The sequence below is a fragment of the Oncorhynchus nerka genome, linkage group LG7, assembly GCF_034236695.1.
Source record: "Oncorhynchus nerka isolate Pitt River linkage group LG7, Oner_Uvic_2.0, whole genome shotgun sequence".
Taxonomy (NCBI): domain Eukaryota; kingdom Metazoa; phylum Chordata; class Actinopteri; order Salmoniformes; family Salmonidae; genus Oncorhynchus; species Oncorhynchus nerka.
The window spans coordinates 24,291,645-24,306,765 of NC_088402.1; the positions used below are offsets into that span (position 1 = coordinate 24,291,645).

Genomic DNA, 15,121 nt, shown 5'->3' on the forward strand with positions numbered 1-15,121 from the left:
GGACGAGGCGTGTCTAAATGAAAGGAACGTTTTGGACATGGTGTCCATGTCACAGCGGGGTGGATCAAACAGGGAACAAGGCATGGAGGGAGAAAGAACGTTCATTCATCTTGCTGAAGGTTTTTTCATCCCTTTTAAAACACATCGCAACAGGAACACCAAACTGATTGGGCCTTAGTAGAGCTAACTTATGATACGGTTTAAGGGAAAACAGTAGGCTACACATCACAGTTCAATAAGGTTGGGATTGGGTTCAAATTTCAAAGAGAGTGCACTGATTGGAGCACACAGCTATGCCCCTCAGCCAGTAGGAGGCCCAGGTTGTTTTTGGAACACTGAGACAGCCAGTAGGAAACCTTGAAGCCCTGTGTTTAAAGTAGATGTTTAGACATGCCAGGTTGCCAGTACAGCTGGTGTCTAATGCAGCTTGTTTTGAGGAGGATGTTGAAGATACACACCATAAAACACAGGGATCAGCTGCCAACCTGGCATCCCTAATTAGTGTAATATCCACAGAGCTGTTCCACCTGTCCCTCAATAGAACACTGATCTTAAGCAGAGGGGGTCAGGCAACTCATTCAGCCTAAATTAATGGAATAATATGCTAATTAGCCACGAGTGCCAAGTCGTCAGTCTCTCTCCGGGAAAGACAGACCGACCGTGAGACAGCGACAACAAATTATAGGAACAGGACACTTTAGATGCGCACCACCAATGTTTTGGTGCTGGATATCAAAATAAGTTCAGTGAATGGTTAAAAGAGACTCCGCACACCACCATCTGTGGTTAACTCTGTGGTTTATTGGTGACAATGTTTCAACTGTCGAAACCTCTCTAATATACCAAATGCTAGCATATATTGCAGTGTGAGTCTCTTTACACCATGTACTGTAACGTGTACGCTAAGAATTGGGAAGCAAGTACCAGGAGGGAATTTAATAAATAATGGAACATGGAACAAAACAAGAAACACAAGTAGCGTACAGACATAAGGGGGGGACAGATATAGGTGAGTCTCATGAGGTGCAGGTGCGCGTAATGATGGCGGCAGGTGTGCGTAATAATGAATAAACTGGCGACATCGAGCACCAGAGAGGGGGAGCGGGGGTAGACATGACAGTACCCCCTCCACGACGTGCAGCGTCAGCCGCAGGATGGCACCGACCAGAGGGACGGTCTCGAGGATCAGGAGCAGGCGCCAGTCGCTTCTACTGAGGCGCGGGAACCTGTCGGGCCAGCCGAGGCTCGGGAACCCGTAGAGCCGGCCGAGGCACGGGAACCCATAGAGCCGGCCGAGGCACGGGAACCCATAGAGCTGGCCGAGGCTCGGGAACCAATAGAGCCGGACGAGAGGCGGGAACCCATAGAGCCGGCCGAGGCACGGGAACCCGTAGAGCTGGCCGAGGCTCGGGAACCAATAGAGCCGGACGAGGGGCGGGAACCCATAGAGCCGGCCGAGGCACGGGAACCCGTAGAGCTGGCCGAGGCTCGGGAACCAATAGAGCCGGACGAGGGGCGGGAACCCATAGAGCCGGGCGAGGCGTGGGAACCTGTCGAGCTGGCCGAGGCATGGAAGCCTGATGAGCCGGCTGAGGCATGGAAGCCTGACGAGCCGGCAGAGGTATGGAAGCCTGACGAGCCGGCAGAGGTATGGAAGCCTGACGAGCCGGCAGAGGTATGGAAGCCTGACGAGCCGGCTGAGGCATGGAAGCCTGACGAGCCGGCTGAGGCATGGAAGCCTGACGAGCCGGCAGAGGTATGGAAGCCTGACGAGCCGGCAGAGGTATGGAAGCCTGACGAGCCAGCTGAGGCAGTGGCACTTGGACCCGACGTCACCAGTAAAAAAAAAAGATCCCTGTTGCTTCCCCTTGGTGAGGCGTTATTCTGTAACATGTACGCTAAGATTCGGGAAGCAAGTACAGGGAGTGAATTTAATAAATAGTGGAACATGGAACAAAACAAGAAACACGGGTAGCGTACAGACATAAAACGCAGGAACAGAAACAATAACGCCCAGGGAAAGAACCAAAGCGAGTGACAGATATAGAAGGTCATCAGGAAGGTGAGGAAGTCCAGGTGAGTCTCATGAGGTGCAGGTGCGTGTAACGATGGTGGCAGGTGTGCGTAATAATGAATAAACTGGCGACGTCGAGCCCCAGCGAGGTGGAGTAGGGGTAGACGTGACAAAAACAGTGACACCAGACTCACCGATACACTCCGGTAGAGGCTTGTCCCACTGTCCTGTGGGCTGACAGGTAAGAACAGGTGAACCGAATAGGTAGAATCCCGGGCTGCAGTCATAGAACACCACGGTTCCAAAGGTGAAGTTCCCGTGTTCTATCTTACTCTGCCTGATGGAGTTGGCTGGGATCCCAGGATCGGAGCAGTTGACCACTGAAGAGGAAGAGACAGAGGGGGAAAAAGACAGGCATGTGTTATTTGGCAGAAACATGGAAGGGATCAACTCATTCCAACACTTAGGACACGCTTGACCTTCTAAAGTCACTCATATAGGGCCAAATCCTAACATGAAACGGAATTTTCACGCCAATCTTCCATTGATATTAATGCATAATCTTAATGCATGATAAAAAGGAATATTAATAAAAAATATATAGAAAATAGATAAATGTGCACATCTCAAGCAAGTACATAGCACAATGGCTTATTACGAATTTCGAGAACCTGCAAGATAGATTTACTGGTATCAACAAAGGCCAACACAATGTGGGCGTTATATTTCCTCTTGCCAAAATAGTCCAATCAGATACAATGTAATTGGTTCTAGTTTGTTCGATATGCAGGGCTTGTCCAATAGCATTCTGACCTTGGACATAGCTTCTGGTTTCCTCAGGGCTTGTCCAATAGCAGTCTGACCCTGGACTTAGCCTCTGGTTACTTCAGGGCTTGTCCAATAGCAGTCTGACCCTGGACTCAGCCTCTGGTTACTTCAGCGCTTGTCAAATAGCAGTCTGACCCTGGACTTAGCCTCTAGTTACTTCAGGGCTTGTCAAATAGCAGTCTGACCCTGGACTTAGCCTCTGGTTTCCTCAGGGGAAGACTCCTATATAATGGAACTACGATAAGCTCCATCAGATGGTTTTCAGATAATCACCCCACACCCCTTCAACATATTCTGAATATTATATTATACATTAATAAGACATCAAACACAAGGTCGCAAAATCACAGTGTCATGCATGGGGTCAACACAACCATTGATACACCCTATAGAGGTCAGTGATACCACCACAATCATATCTACTGATGTTCAAGAGGCCGTGTTGGCTATGACCCTAATTCACCACAACCACAATTCACACAGAGCAACCATTCACCCTACACAGAGGCCGTTGTCCTGCTGTGGTGCTGGTACCTGATTGGTTACAAGCCCACTACAAACCAAGACTCCTCCTTCTTCCCCATCTTACAGAGAGTGCACTGCAGTGGTCAGGCGGATCGAGCCAAGCATACTCCGTGTGAATAGAAGACTTAACTTTTTTCCCCACCTTTACACGTTGGTGGTGGCTGGCTCCACTGGCGTGTGGCCTGGCACTGGGCCCTTGAGGGCCCCTCCATCACGTAGCCCATGTTGCAGGAGAAGCTCACCACGTCGTTCAGATTGAAGCCGTTACCAATGGTCCGCCCGTAGATAGGGCTGCCCGGGTGTCCACAGCTGATAGCTGGGGGGAGAGGGAGAGAGAGAGAAATGACAAGATTATTTTCAAATGAGCCCTGGAAAGAGAGGGCAAGAGAGGGGGGATAGATAGAGAGATAGAGAGAGGAGGTTATGTTGCCACGAGAAAAGGGCAACAAGGGAAGAACAAACACCATTGTAAATACAACCCATATTTATGTTTACAGTTGAAGTCGGAAGTTTACATACTCTTAGGTTGGAGTCATTAAAAATCATTTTTCAACCACTCCACAAATTTCTTGTTAACAAAATATAGTTTTGGCAAGTCAGTTAGGACATCTACTTTGTGCATGACACAAGTAATTTTTCCAACAATCGTTTACAGACAGATTATTTCACTTATAATAAATAGTATCACAATTCCAGTAGGTCAGAAGTTTACATACACTAAGTTGAATGTGCCTTTAAACAGCTTGGAAAAATACAGAAAATGATGTCATGGCTTTAGAAGCTTCTGATAGGCTAATTGACATCATTTTGTCAATTGAAGGTGTACCTGTGGCTGAAATTTCAAGGCCTACCTTCAAACTCAGTGCCTCTTTGCTTGACATAATGGGAAAACCAAAAGAAATCAGCCAAGACCTCAGAAAAAAATTGTAGACCTCCACAAGTCTGATTCATCCTTGGGAGCAATTTTCAAATGCCTGAAGGTACCACGTTCATCTGTACAAACAATAGTACGCAAGTATAAACACCATGGGACGACGCAGCCGTCATAACGCTCAGGAAGGAGACGCGTTCTGTCTCCTAGAGATTAACGTACTTTGGTGTAAAAAGGGCAAATCAATTCCAGAACAACAGCAAAGGACCTTGTGAAGATGCTGGAGGAAACAGGTAGAAAAGTATCTATATCCACAGTAAAAACGAGTCCTATATCGACATAACCTGAAAGGCCGCTCAGCAAGGAAGAAGCCACTGCTCCAAAACCCCCATAAAAAAGCCAGACTATGGTTTACAACTGCACATGGGGACAAAGATCATACTTTTAGGAGAAATGTCCTCTGGTCTGACGAAACAAAAATAGAACTGTTTGGCCATAATGACCATCGTTATGTTTGGAGGAAAAAGGGGGAGGTTTGCAAGCCAAAGAACACCATCCCAACAGTGAAGCATTGGGGTGGCAGCATCATGATGTGCTTTGCTGCAGGAGGGACTGGTGCACTTCACAAAATAGATGGCTTCATGAGGTAGGAAAACGATGTGGATATATTGAAGCAACATCTCAAGACATCAGTCAGGAAGTTAAAGCTTGGTCGCAAATGGGTCTTCCAAATGGACATTGACCCCAAGCACACTTCTTAAGTTGTGGCAAAATGGCTTAAGGACAACAAAGTCAAGGTATTGGAGTGGCCATCACAAAGCCCTGACCTCAATCCTATACAAAATTTGTGGGCAGAACTGAAAAAGCATGTGTGAGCAAGAAGGCCTACAAAAATGACTCAGTTACACCAGCTCTGTCAGGGGGAATGGGCCAAAATTCACCCAATTTATTGTGACAAGCTTGTGGAAGGCTACCCGAAACGTTTGTCACAAGTTAAACAATTTAAAGGCAATGCTACCAAATACGAATTGAGTGTATGTAAACTTCTGAGCCACTGGGAATGTGATGAAAGAAATAAAAGTTGAAATAAATAATTCTCTCTTCTATTATACTGACATTTCACATTCTTAAAATAAAGTGGTTATGACCTAAAAAACTGACCTAAAACAGGGAATTTTTACTTGGATTAAAGGTCAGGAATTGTGGAAAACTGAGTTTAAATGTATTTGGCTAAGGTGTATGTAAACCTCCGACTTCAATTGTATTTATTATCCCCTTTGTACTTGTATTTGCACATAATATGACATTTGAAATGTCTTTATTCTTTTGGAACTTTTGTGAGTGTAATGTTTACTGTCAAACATTTTTTATTGTTCATTTCACTTTTGTTTATTATCTATTTTATTTGCTTGGCAATGTAAACATATGGTTCCCATGCCAATGAAGCCCTTACATTGAATTGAATTGAATTGAAAGAAGGAGAGAGAGAAGGAGTGGGGGTAGAGGGAGAGTAAGATAGAGAAAAACAGAGCGAGAGAGAGACAGAGAAAGAGAGAGAAGTTACATTGAAATTGAAATTCCATATTGATTCCTACTGTATCTAATATACTGTATAAAAGGGTAACATTGACTTGAAATATTGATTCCTACTGTATCTAATGTATTGTATAAAAGGGTAACATTGACTTGAAATATTGATTCTTACTGTATCTAATATACTGTATAAAAGGGTAACATTGACTTGAAATATTGATTCCTACTGTATAAATGTACTGTATAAAATGGTAACATTGGCATTATATAGTGATTCTTACTGCATCTAATGTACTGTATAAAATGGCAACATTGACATTACATATTGATTCCTACTGTATCTAATGTACTGTATAAAAGGGTAACATTGACATTACATAGTGATTCTTACTGTATCTAATGTACTGTATAAAAGGGTAACATTGACATTACATAGTGATTCTTACTGTATATAATGTACTGTATAAAAGGGTAACATTGACATTACACAGTGATTCTTACTGTATCTAATGTACTGTATAAAAGGGTAACATTGACATTACATAGTGATTCTTACTGTATCTAATGTACTGTATAAAAGGGTAACATTGACATTACATATGAACTCATATGTAATGGATAACAGGTAAGGTCACTTTTGATTTATAATCCACCAGGTAATAATCCACTATGTGCTCATTTGTTCACTGCAAAAATACACATATTGAGTTTGAGACCATATAAATAGCATAGTCAGACCTTGAACATGGAATTGAACCCAAAAATAAACCAGTGGAGCTTGAACGCAGCCTCAGCTCACATTCACTTACTGTGCAATAGACTGGGCAAAACAGTAGGCTTCCAATAAGATCTGCAATAGAGCTGTGTGGCTCGGTTATCAATAGGCTAGGGGCTAGACTATCATGTGTTCTGCCAGGATGTCTCAATCACAGAACTAGAATGAATAGAACAGGCCTCCCCATTCAAGTCAATGACACCATCATGGGTACACTGGTGAATATTTTGAGTGTCTCATTCTATTTCTATGGTCTCAGTCACCTCTGGAACTGATATTCAGGAGGACAAACGGCAAAGAGCTGTTTTATTGCCCCATCCCGGACCATTTCCCTAAATAGTGTCATTCCCCATCAGATCCCTCTGGTCTAAACTCATTGGCCGTCTGGCAGCTCATCTGAATGGCTAATCCAATGGATGGCGGCCATTTTCATGCCAATGGCCCAAACCACATTAGTTGTGCTCAATTGCAGGCATTTGTCGAGCGATGCAGAAGTGATGGCAGAGTGCTCATGGTGATCCTCTCTATAGCTCTGGGAGGCATCGGGAGGCCTTTCTCTGCCTGTCTTGGAGGCATGCGTCCTGGAAGGGGAGAAACTAGTGGTTATGGGCCTTTGAATGGGGCTATGGGCCATTAGCCTAGGTGGGATACTGTAAGAGGGGCCTGACTGTGGGACTTCATCAGTGAGTTGGAAACTGGGACTTATGAAATTAGATAATAGACCAGAGACTGAGCCAGAGAGAGAGACAAGAGGAAGGGACAGAGATACACAGAGGGACAGAGAGAAAGAGAGAGAGAGTGAGAGGCAGAGGGATAGAGGGATAGAGAGAGACGTTATAAAATCCATGTACACAAACAACAAGTGTGTGGATAAAATTGGCAAAAAATACACATTTCTTTACACAGGGTCATGGGGTGAGACAGGGATGCAGAAGTCTGGTTCATCCTTGGAAGCAATTTCCAAACGCATGAAGGTGCCACGTTCATCTGTACAAACAATAGTACACAAGTATAAACACCATGGGACGACGCAGCCGTCATACCGCTCAAGAAGCAGACGCGTTCGGTCTCCTAGAGATTAACGTACTTTGGTGCAAAAGGTGCAAATCAATCCCAGAACAACAGCAAAGAACCTTGTGAAGATGCTGGAGGAAACAGGTACAAAAGTATCTATATCCACAGTAAAACGAGTCCGATATCTACATAACCTGAAAGGCCAATCAGCAAGGAAGAAGCCACTGCTCCAAAACCGCCTTAAAAAAGCCAGACTACAGTTTACAACTGCACATGGGGACAAAGATAATACTTTTTGGAGAAATGTCCTCTGGTCTGATGAAACAAAAATAGAACTGTTTGGCCATAATGACCACCGTTATGTTTGGAGGACAAAGGTGGAGGCTTGCAAGCAGAAGAACATCCTCCCAACCGTGGAGCACGGGGGTGGCAGCATCATGTTGTGGGGGTGCTTTGCTGCAGGAGGGACTGGTGCACTTCACAAAATAGATTGCTTCATGAGGTAGGAAAATTATGCAGATATATTGAAGCAACATCTCAAGACATCAGTCAGGAAGTTAAAGCTTGTTCGTAAATGGGTCTTCCAAATGGACAATGACCCCAAGCATACTTCCAAAGTTGTGGCAAGGGAATTTTTACAAGGATTAAATGTCAGGAATTGTGAAAACTGAGTTTAAATGTATTTGGCTAAGGTGTATGTAAACTTCCGACTTCAACTGTATATATCAACGAATTGGCGAGGGCACTAGAACAGTCTGCAGCACCCGGCCTCATCCTATTAGAATCTGAAATCAAATGTCTATTGTTTGCTGATGATCTGGTGCTTCTGTCACCAACCGAGGAGGGCCAACAGCAGCACCTACAGTAGATCTTCTGCACAGATTCTGTCAGACCAGGGCCCTGACAGTAAATCTCAGTAATACCAAAATAATGGTGTTCCAAAAAAGATCCAGTCGCCAGGACCACAAATACAAATTCCATCTAGACACCGTTGCCCTAGAGCACTCAAAAACTATACATACCTCGGCCTAAACATCAGCGCCACAGGTAACTTCCACAAAGCTGTGAATGAGCTGAGAGACAAGGCAAGAAGGGCATTCTATGCCATCAAAAGGAACATAAAATTCAACATACCAATTAGGATCTGGCTAAAAATAATTGAATCAGTTATAGAACCCATTGCCCTTTATAGTTGTGAGGTCTGGGTTCCGCTCACCAATCAAGAATTCACAAAATGGGACAAACACCAGATTGAGACTCTGCATGCGGAATTCTGCAAACATATCCCCCGTGTCCATCGTAAAATACCAAATAATGCATGCAAAGCAGAATTAGGCCGATACCCGCTAATTATCAGAATCCAGAAAAGAGCAGTTAAATTCTACAACCACCTAAAAGGAAGCGATTCCCAAACCTTCTATAACAAAGCCGTCACCTACAGAGAGATGAACCTGGAGAAGAGTCCCCTAAGCAAGCTGGTCCTGGAGCTCTGTTCACAAACACAAACATGCCCCACAGAGCAGCAACACAATTAGACCCAACCAAATCATGACAAAACAAAAAATAATTACTTGACACATTGAAACAAAATGACAAAAAAACTTAACAAACTAGAATGTTTATTTGGCCTTAAACAGAGAGTACACAGTGGCAGAATACCTGACCACTGTGACTGACTTAAGGAAAGCTTAGACTATGTACAGACTCAGTAAACATAGTCTTCTATTGAGAAAGGCCGCCGTAGTCAGACCTGGCTCTCAAGAGAAGACAGACTATGTGCACACTGCCTACAAATAGTGGTTGGAAACTGAGCTGCACTTACTTTTTCTCCCCAAATTCGTGGTATCCAATTGGTAGTTGCAGTCTTATCCCATCGCTGCAACTCCCATAAGGACTCGGGAGAGGTGAAGGTCGAGAGCTGTGTGTCCTCCGAAACACAACCCTGCCATGCCGCACTGCTTCTTGACACAACACCCTCTTAATACGGAAGCCAGCCGCACCAATGTGTCAGAGGAAACACTGTACACCTGGAGACCATGTCAGTGTGCATTGTGCCTGGGTTGCCACAGGAGTCGCTAGTGCGCAATGGGACAAAATCATCCCTGCAGGCCAAACCCTCCCTTAACCCGGACGACGCTCGGCCAATTGTGCTCCACCCCATGGATATCCTGGTCGCGGCTGGCTGCAACAGAGTCTGGACTCAAACCAGGATCTCTAGTGGCACAGCTAGTGCCTTAGACCACTGCACCAGTCAGGAGGCCTGAGCTGCACTTTCTAACCACCTTCCGAATGTATGACCATTTTGGAGACACATATTTCCCTGAGATTACACAGATCCACAAAGAATACCACATTTTTATAAACTCCCATATCTACTGGGTGAAATACCACAGTGTGCCATCACAGTAGCAAGATTTGCGACCTGTTGCCACATGATAAGGACAACCTGTGAAGAACAAACACCATTGTAAATACAACCCATACTTATGTTTATTTATTTTCCATTTTGTACTTTGAACTATTTTCACAACTTTACAACACTGTATATAGACATAATATGACATTTGAAATGTCTTTATTCTTTTGGAACTTCTGTGAGTGTAATGTTTACTTTTAATTTTGATTGTTTATTTCACTTTTGTTTATTATCTACTTCACTTGCTTTGGCCATGTTGACATATGTTTCCCCTGCCAATAAGGCCCTTAAATTGAAATTTAGAGAGAGAGAAAGAGAGAGAGAGAAAGAGAGAGAGAGAGAGAGAGAGAGAGAGAGAGAGAGAGAGAGAGAGAGAGTGGGGGAGTCTAAAGCCCAGAGAGTACGCCTGGGAGCTTGTTAGGGGGCTGAGTCTATGGGTGAGTGATCGCGTGTTGGTCTGGAAGTCAGTGTGTTACCCGGCTGAATCTATGGGTGAGTGATCGCGTGTTGGTCTGGAAGTCAGTGTGTTACCCGGCTGAGTCTATGGGTGAGTGATCGCGTGTTGGTCTGGAAGTCAATGTGTTACCCGACTGAGTCTATGGGTGAGTGATCGCGTGTTGGTCTGGAAGTCAGTGTGTTACCTGACTGAGTCTATGGGTGAGTGATCGCGTGTTGGTCTGGAAGTGAGTGTGTGAGTGTTGGAGTGTGAAGGCCCTAACTCCAAGTGTGTGTGCCCTAGTAAGCTGCTGATATTGAAAGTGTGTGTGTAACAGCACTGTGTGGCGTCTGTGTGTCAATCTGTGTGTGACATCGTGAAAACCCCCAGCCCCACTGTGCTTACTCAAGGCATGTTTTGACGTGTGTAGGAGCACACAGGCAGTTAGTAGACACTGCAGATTAATTCCACCTTCTCTCCACTATTATGGGGATGAGAGAACAGTAATCCTTTCCGGTCTTTCCTCTGTCAGCCAGCCTGGCAAAGTACAGTCACCTCAGTTTGAACTCACAGCCCTGCCTTGTACAGTTAACTACTAAGCTTCATTCCACCCCAGACATGCCTTCTCTACCCTACTGCAGACAATACATGTTTTTTTATGAACCCGGATTAACGATGTTGTACTTGTATTGTATTGATGTGATTTGTCAGTGAAAATGAATGATTATGCGTTAATATTTTCACTGTTTTAACGTTGTAGGCATCACACGATAAGTAGGCTATTACGTCTCTGTCTCGTGTATGTCATAGACGTTCAAATGTAAGCAGCAGGAAATAAGGTGAGATCCACATCTGTCTCTGTCTGCACTGAGGTCTAGAAGATTCTCTCAAGGACTGACAGGGACCAGATGTCGGCCCGGAATTTCTAACACATTAAATTATTAGCCAAATAATGATCATTCTTCGCAAAAAAACCAAAATAATTCAGACCAGCCCAATGGGCTAAAGATGGGTTAGCCCATGGACCACAACGCCTATGAGGGATAACCTGAGGAGGTCTCAGTGTCTGTAAAAAGTGATTCCTCACTTCTGTCTCCTTCTCACCTCTCTCTCTTGCGGAAAACAACCGCAGTACATTTGCATAATTAGAAATGTAATTTGTTTCTCTTTGCACAGAAGCAATTTCCCCTTCATTTGAGCACTGTCTACAACCGGAATTTAAAACCTCATCATTGCACGTTAAAATAACTGAGCTCAACCTCACATCTACAGATATTATGGGCATGCTTACGCGCACACACACACACACACACACACACACACACACACACACACACACACACACACACACACACACACACACACACACACACACACACACACACACACACACACACACACACACACACACCCAAGGGAATGAATATTATAATATTTTCCATGAAGACGTGTTGGCCTAGATGCATGGTTCATCAGTGAGCCAGAGGCCTAGTCTTTGTGATAGCCAGTTGAGGAGGTAAGGCCACTACCATTTCAGTAGGAAAATGGCCCTGACACTCTTATGTCTCCAGTAGCTATTTCTGTTTAAAGTGCTGCTAGCTTTACGCAGCATATTGTCTTCATAAAAACACTGTTCATCATCACCACGGTTACTGCCGGAGAGAGAGCGAGAGAGAGAGCTAATGTTATCGGACCATACATGGTTTGCTTACAGCCTATAGGAAACATATTGTTTTTGACAATATGGCTTGATAACAGAATATGGAAACATATTATTTTTTAAGCTCCCAGGCTGTGTCACAGCCGGCCATGACCGGGAGACCCATGAGGCGGCACACAATTAGCCCACCGCCGTCTTGGTTAGGGGAAGGTTTGGCTGGCCGGGATTTCCTTTTCCCATCGCACTCTAGCAACTCCTTGTGGGGGGCCGGGCGCCTACAACCTGACCTAGGTCGCCAGTTGGACAGTGTTTCCTCCGACACATTGGTGCGGCTGGCTTCAGGGTTAAGCAAGCAGTGTGGCAGGGTCTTGTTTCAGAGGATGCATGGCTCTCGACCTTCGCCTCTCCCGAGTCCGTAGAGGAGTTGCAGCGATGGGACAAGACTGTAACTACCAATTCGATATCATGAAATTGGGGAGAAAAAGAGGTAAAGGTTTAAAAAAAAATTATAATAATAATACTTTTAAAAAACTATATGGTTTAATCTATTTGTATATACTGTAACTATGACATGCGGTTCATCCACCAACCCTATATGACAAATATCTTCTATGAAATCTACATAATTCAGTGTTGATTAGCTATAAAACACAACAAAATAAATATAACTGTCTTTGTTGATGAGAGTCATAGGTGAGAGGCATAATCAGGTTGACCATGGAACTCTAAATGGGTTTTTGGGTTTTATTTCGTATTAAGGCTTGCTTCCCGCTTGTGGCTAGAAAGAAGCTTGTGCAGGCAACTTTTCTCCCTGTAATTGATTATGGTGACTTGTTGTATATGCATGCAACCTCCTCTGTCTTACAGAGACTGGACTCTGTTTATCATGCATCCTTGAGCTTTATTACAAATGCCAAGTCACTCACCCACCATTGCACATTGTACCAAATGGTAGATTGGACCTCACTTTATATGCGCAGAAAGATACAAATGTATGTGTTCATCTACAAAGCCCTTTTGGGTCAACTCCCTCTTTACCTCTGTAGTCTGGTCTCCATACCCGGTCTGTTAGGTGGTTGCTACTTAAAGTCCCCAGGACGTTCACAGTATTAGGCAAGACTACATTCTCTTCTTGTGCACCAGATGCATGGAATACTCTACAATCCATGCTTCATCTAGATATGTTAGTGCCACTGAATGAATGTAAAATATGCTTTTTTTAGGCTGGATCATGTTGTTGTATTGTATTGTTGTATGTTTTAATTCTGTAATGTATTGATTGTTGCTGCCTTCTTGGCCAGGTCTACCTTGAAAAAGAGACTCTGGGTCTCAATGGGCTTTTCCTGGTTAAATAAATGTTAAATAAATCACCAGGTGGTAAATTAGTTAATAGACCAATAAGAAAGATAGTTTAAAATCTCTCTGACAATGACAGTTTTCAGTTTCCCCTCCCCACTCAGATCATTCCCAGACAGTCCTAAAACAATGACAGTTTTCAGTTTCCCCTCCCCACTCAGATCATTCCCAGACAGTCCTAAAACAATGACAGTTTTCAGTTTCCCCTCCCCACTCAGATCATTCCCAGACAGTCCTAAAACAATGACAGTTTTCAGTTTCCCCTCCCCACTCAGATCATTCCCAGACAGTCCTAAAACAATGACAGTTTTCAGTTTCCCCTCCCCACTCAGATCATTCCCAGACAGTCCTAAAACAATGACAGTTTTCAGTTTCCCCTCCCCACTCAGATCATTCCCAGACAGTCCTAAAACAATGACAGTTTTCAGTTTCCCCTCCCCACTCAGATCATTCCCAGACAGTCCTAAAACAATGACAGTTTTCAGTTTCCCCTCCCCACTCAGATCATTCCCAGACAGTCCTAAAACAATGACAGTTTTCAGTTTCCCCTCCCCACTCAGATCATTCCCAGACAGTCCTAAAACAATGACAGTTTTCAGTTTCCCCTCCCCACTCAGATCATTCCCAGACAGTCCTAAAACAATGACAGTTTTCAGTTTCCCCTCCCCACTCAGATCATTCCCAGACAGTCCTAAAACAATGACAGTTTTCAGTTTCCCCTCCCCACTCAGATCATTCCCAGACAGTCCTAAAACAATTCTTGTTTGAGAAATTGTTATTTGCTAATAAGCTATTTTTGGTAAATTTTTGACCATTTTAATTTAAAACAATCACAGTAAGGTACTTAATTGTTACCCAGAAATGATTTGATATTGAGATGAAAACAGCCTCATTGGACCTTTAATTAAAAATGCCTGGGAAGACAGAGAAGTGTCCTTCTCAGGGATCCAGGGATCTTTGCGACCTGAGGGAGCTCTCAGAAGGGGCACTCCAATCGTCAGTGTAGTGGCTCAGGTCCACACTCAACTTCAACTCTCTATTTCCCTTACCACTCTAAAACAGTATTATATTCGTCAACTCATTAACCACACAAAAGTGATCCAGACTTCAGTAATCAACTACGTATAAGACTTAATTGGAAAACTGATTTTAAAAAGTATTGGAAGGTGGGATGGGTACTGAGACTGGAGATATTCTGAGGCAGTTCCTCAAAGCACTTGAGAGGAGGTTGGTGTGTGACAAAAGTGAGAGAACTTGAGAGATGAAGAGAGATATAAAGTGTGAAATACATACAGGGAAACAAATAGACATAAAGAGACAGAGAGATAAAGAGAAAAACACAGAGAGAGAAACAGAGAGCGAGAGAAGGACACTCACACACGCAGGAAGGCAGCTGTCCAGACCAGTTGTGGTCCTGCAGGCAGATCCGCACCGAGGAGCCGATGAGGCGGAAGCCTGGGATGCACTGGTACACCACCGTCTCCCTGTAGCCAAAGTTCTCCCCAATCACCTGACCGTTCACTATGGTCTCTGGAATACCACAGTGGCCCGCTGGAGAGAAACACAAAGGGAAAAAGTTAAGAGAGAGGAAAAGGGAGAGGGGGAGACGTAGAAGGGGGTAGAGAGAGATGGTGTTTTCACTGAAACAGACACATAGCAGCTAGATAGAGGAAAAAACTACTCTCAGAGAGAG

At 44.2% G+C, this 15,121-nt stretch overlaps 1 protein-coding gene across 1 annotated transcript in view; it reads right to left on the bottom strand.

Annotated features, from left to right (window-relative positions):
- LOC115131349 (CUB and sushi domain-containing protein 3) overlaps positions 1-15,121 on the bottom strand; it is a 317,735-nt gene that overhangs the window by 80,520 nt on the left and 222,094 nt on the right. Inside the window, 3 exon segments of the mRNA XM_065021039.1 lie at positions 2,209-2,394; positions 3,510-3,683; positions 14,806-14,979. Coding sequence (XP_064877111.1) covers positions 2,209-2,394; positions 3,510-3,683; positions 14,806-14,979 — 534 coding nt within the window.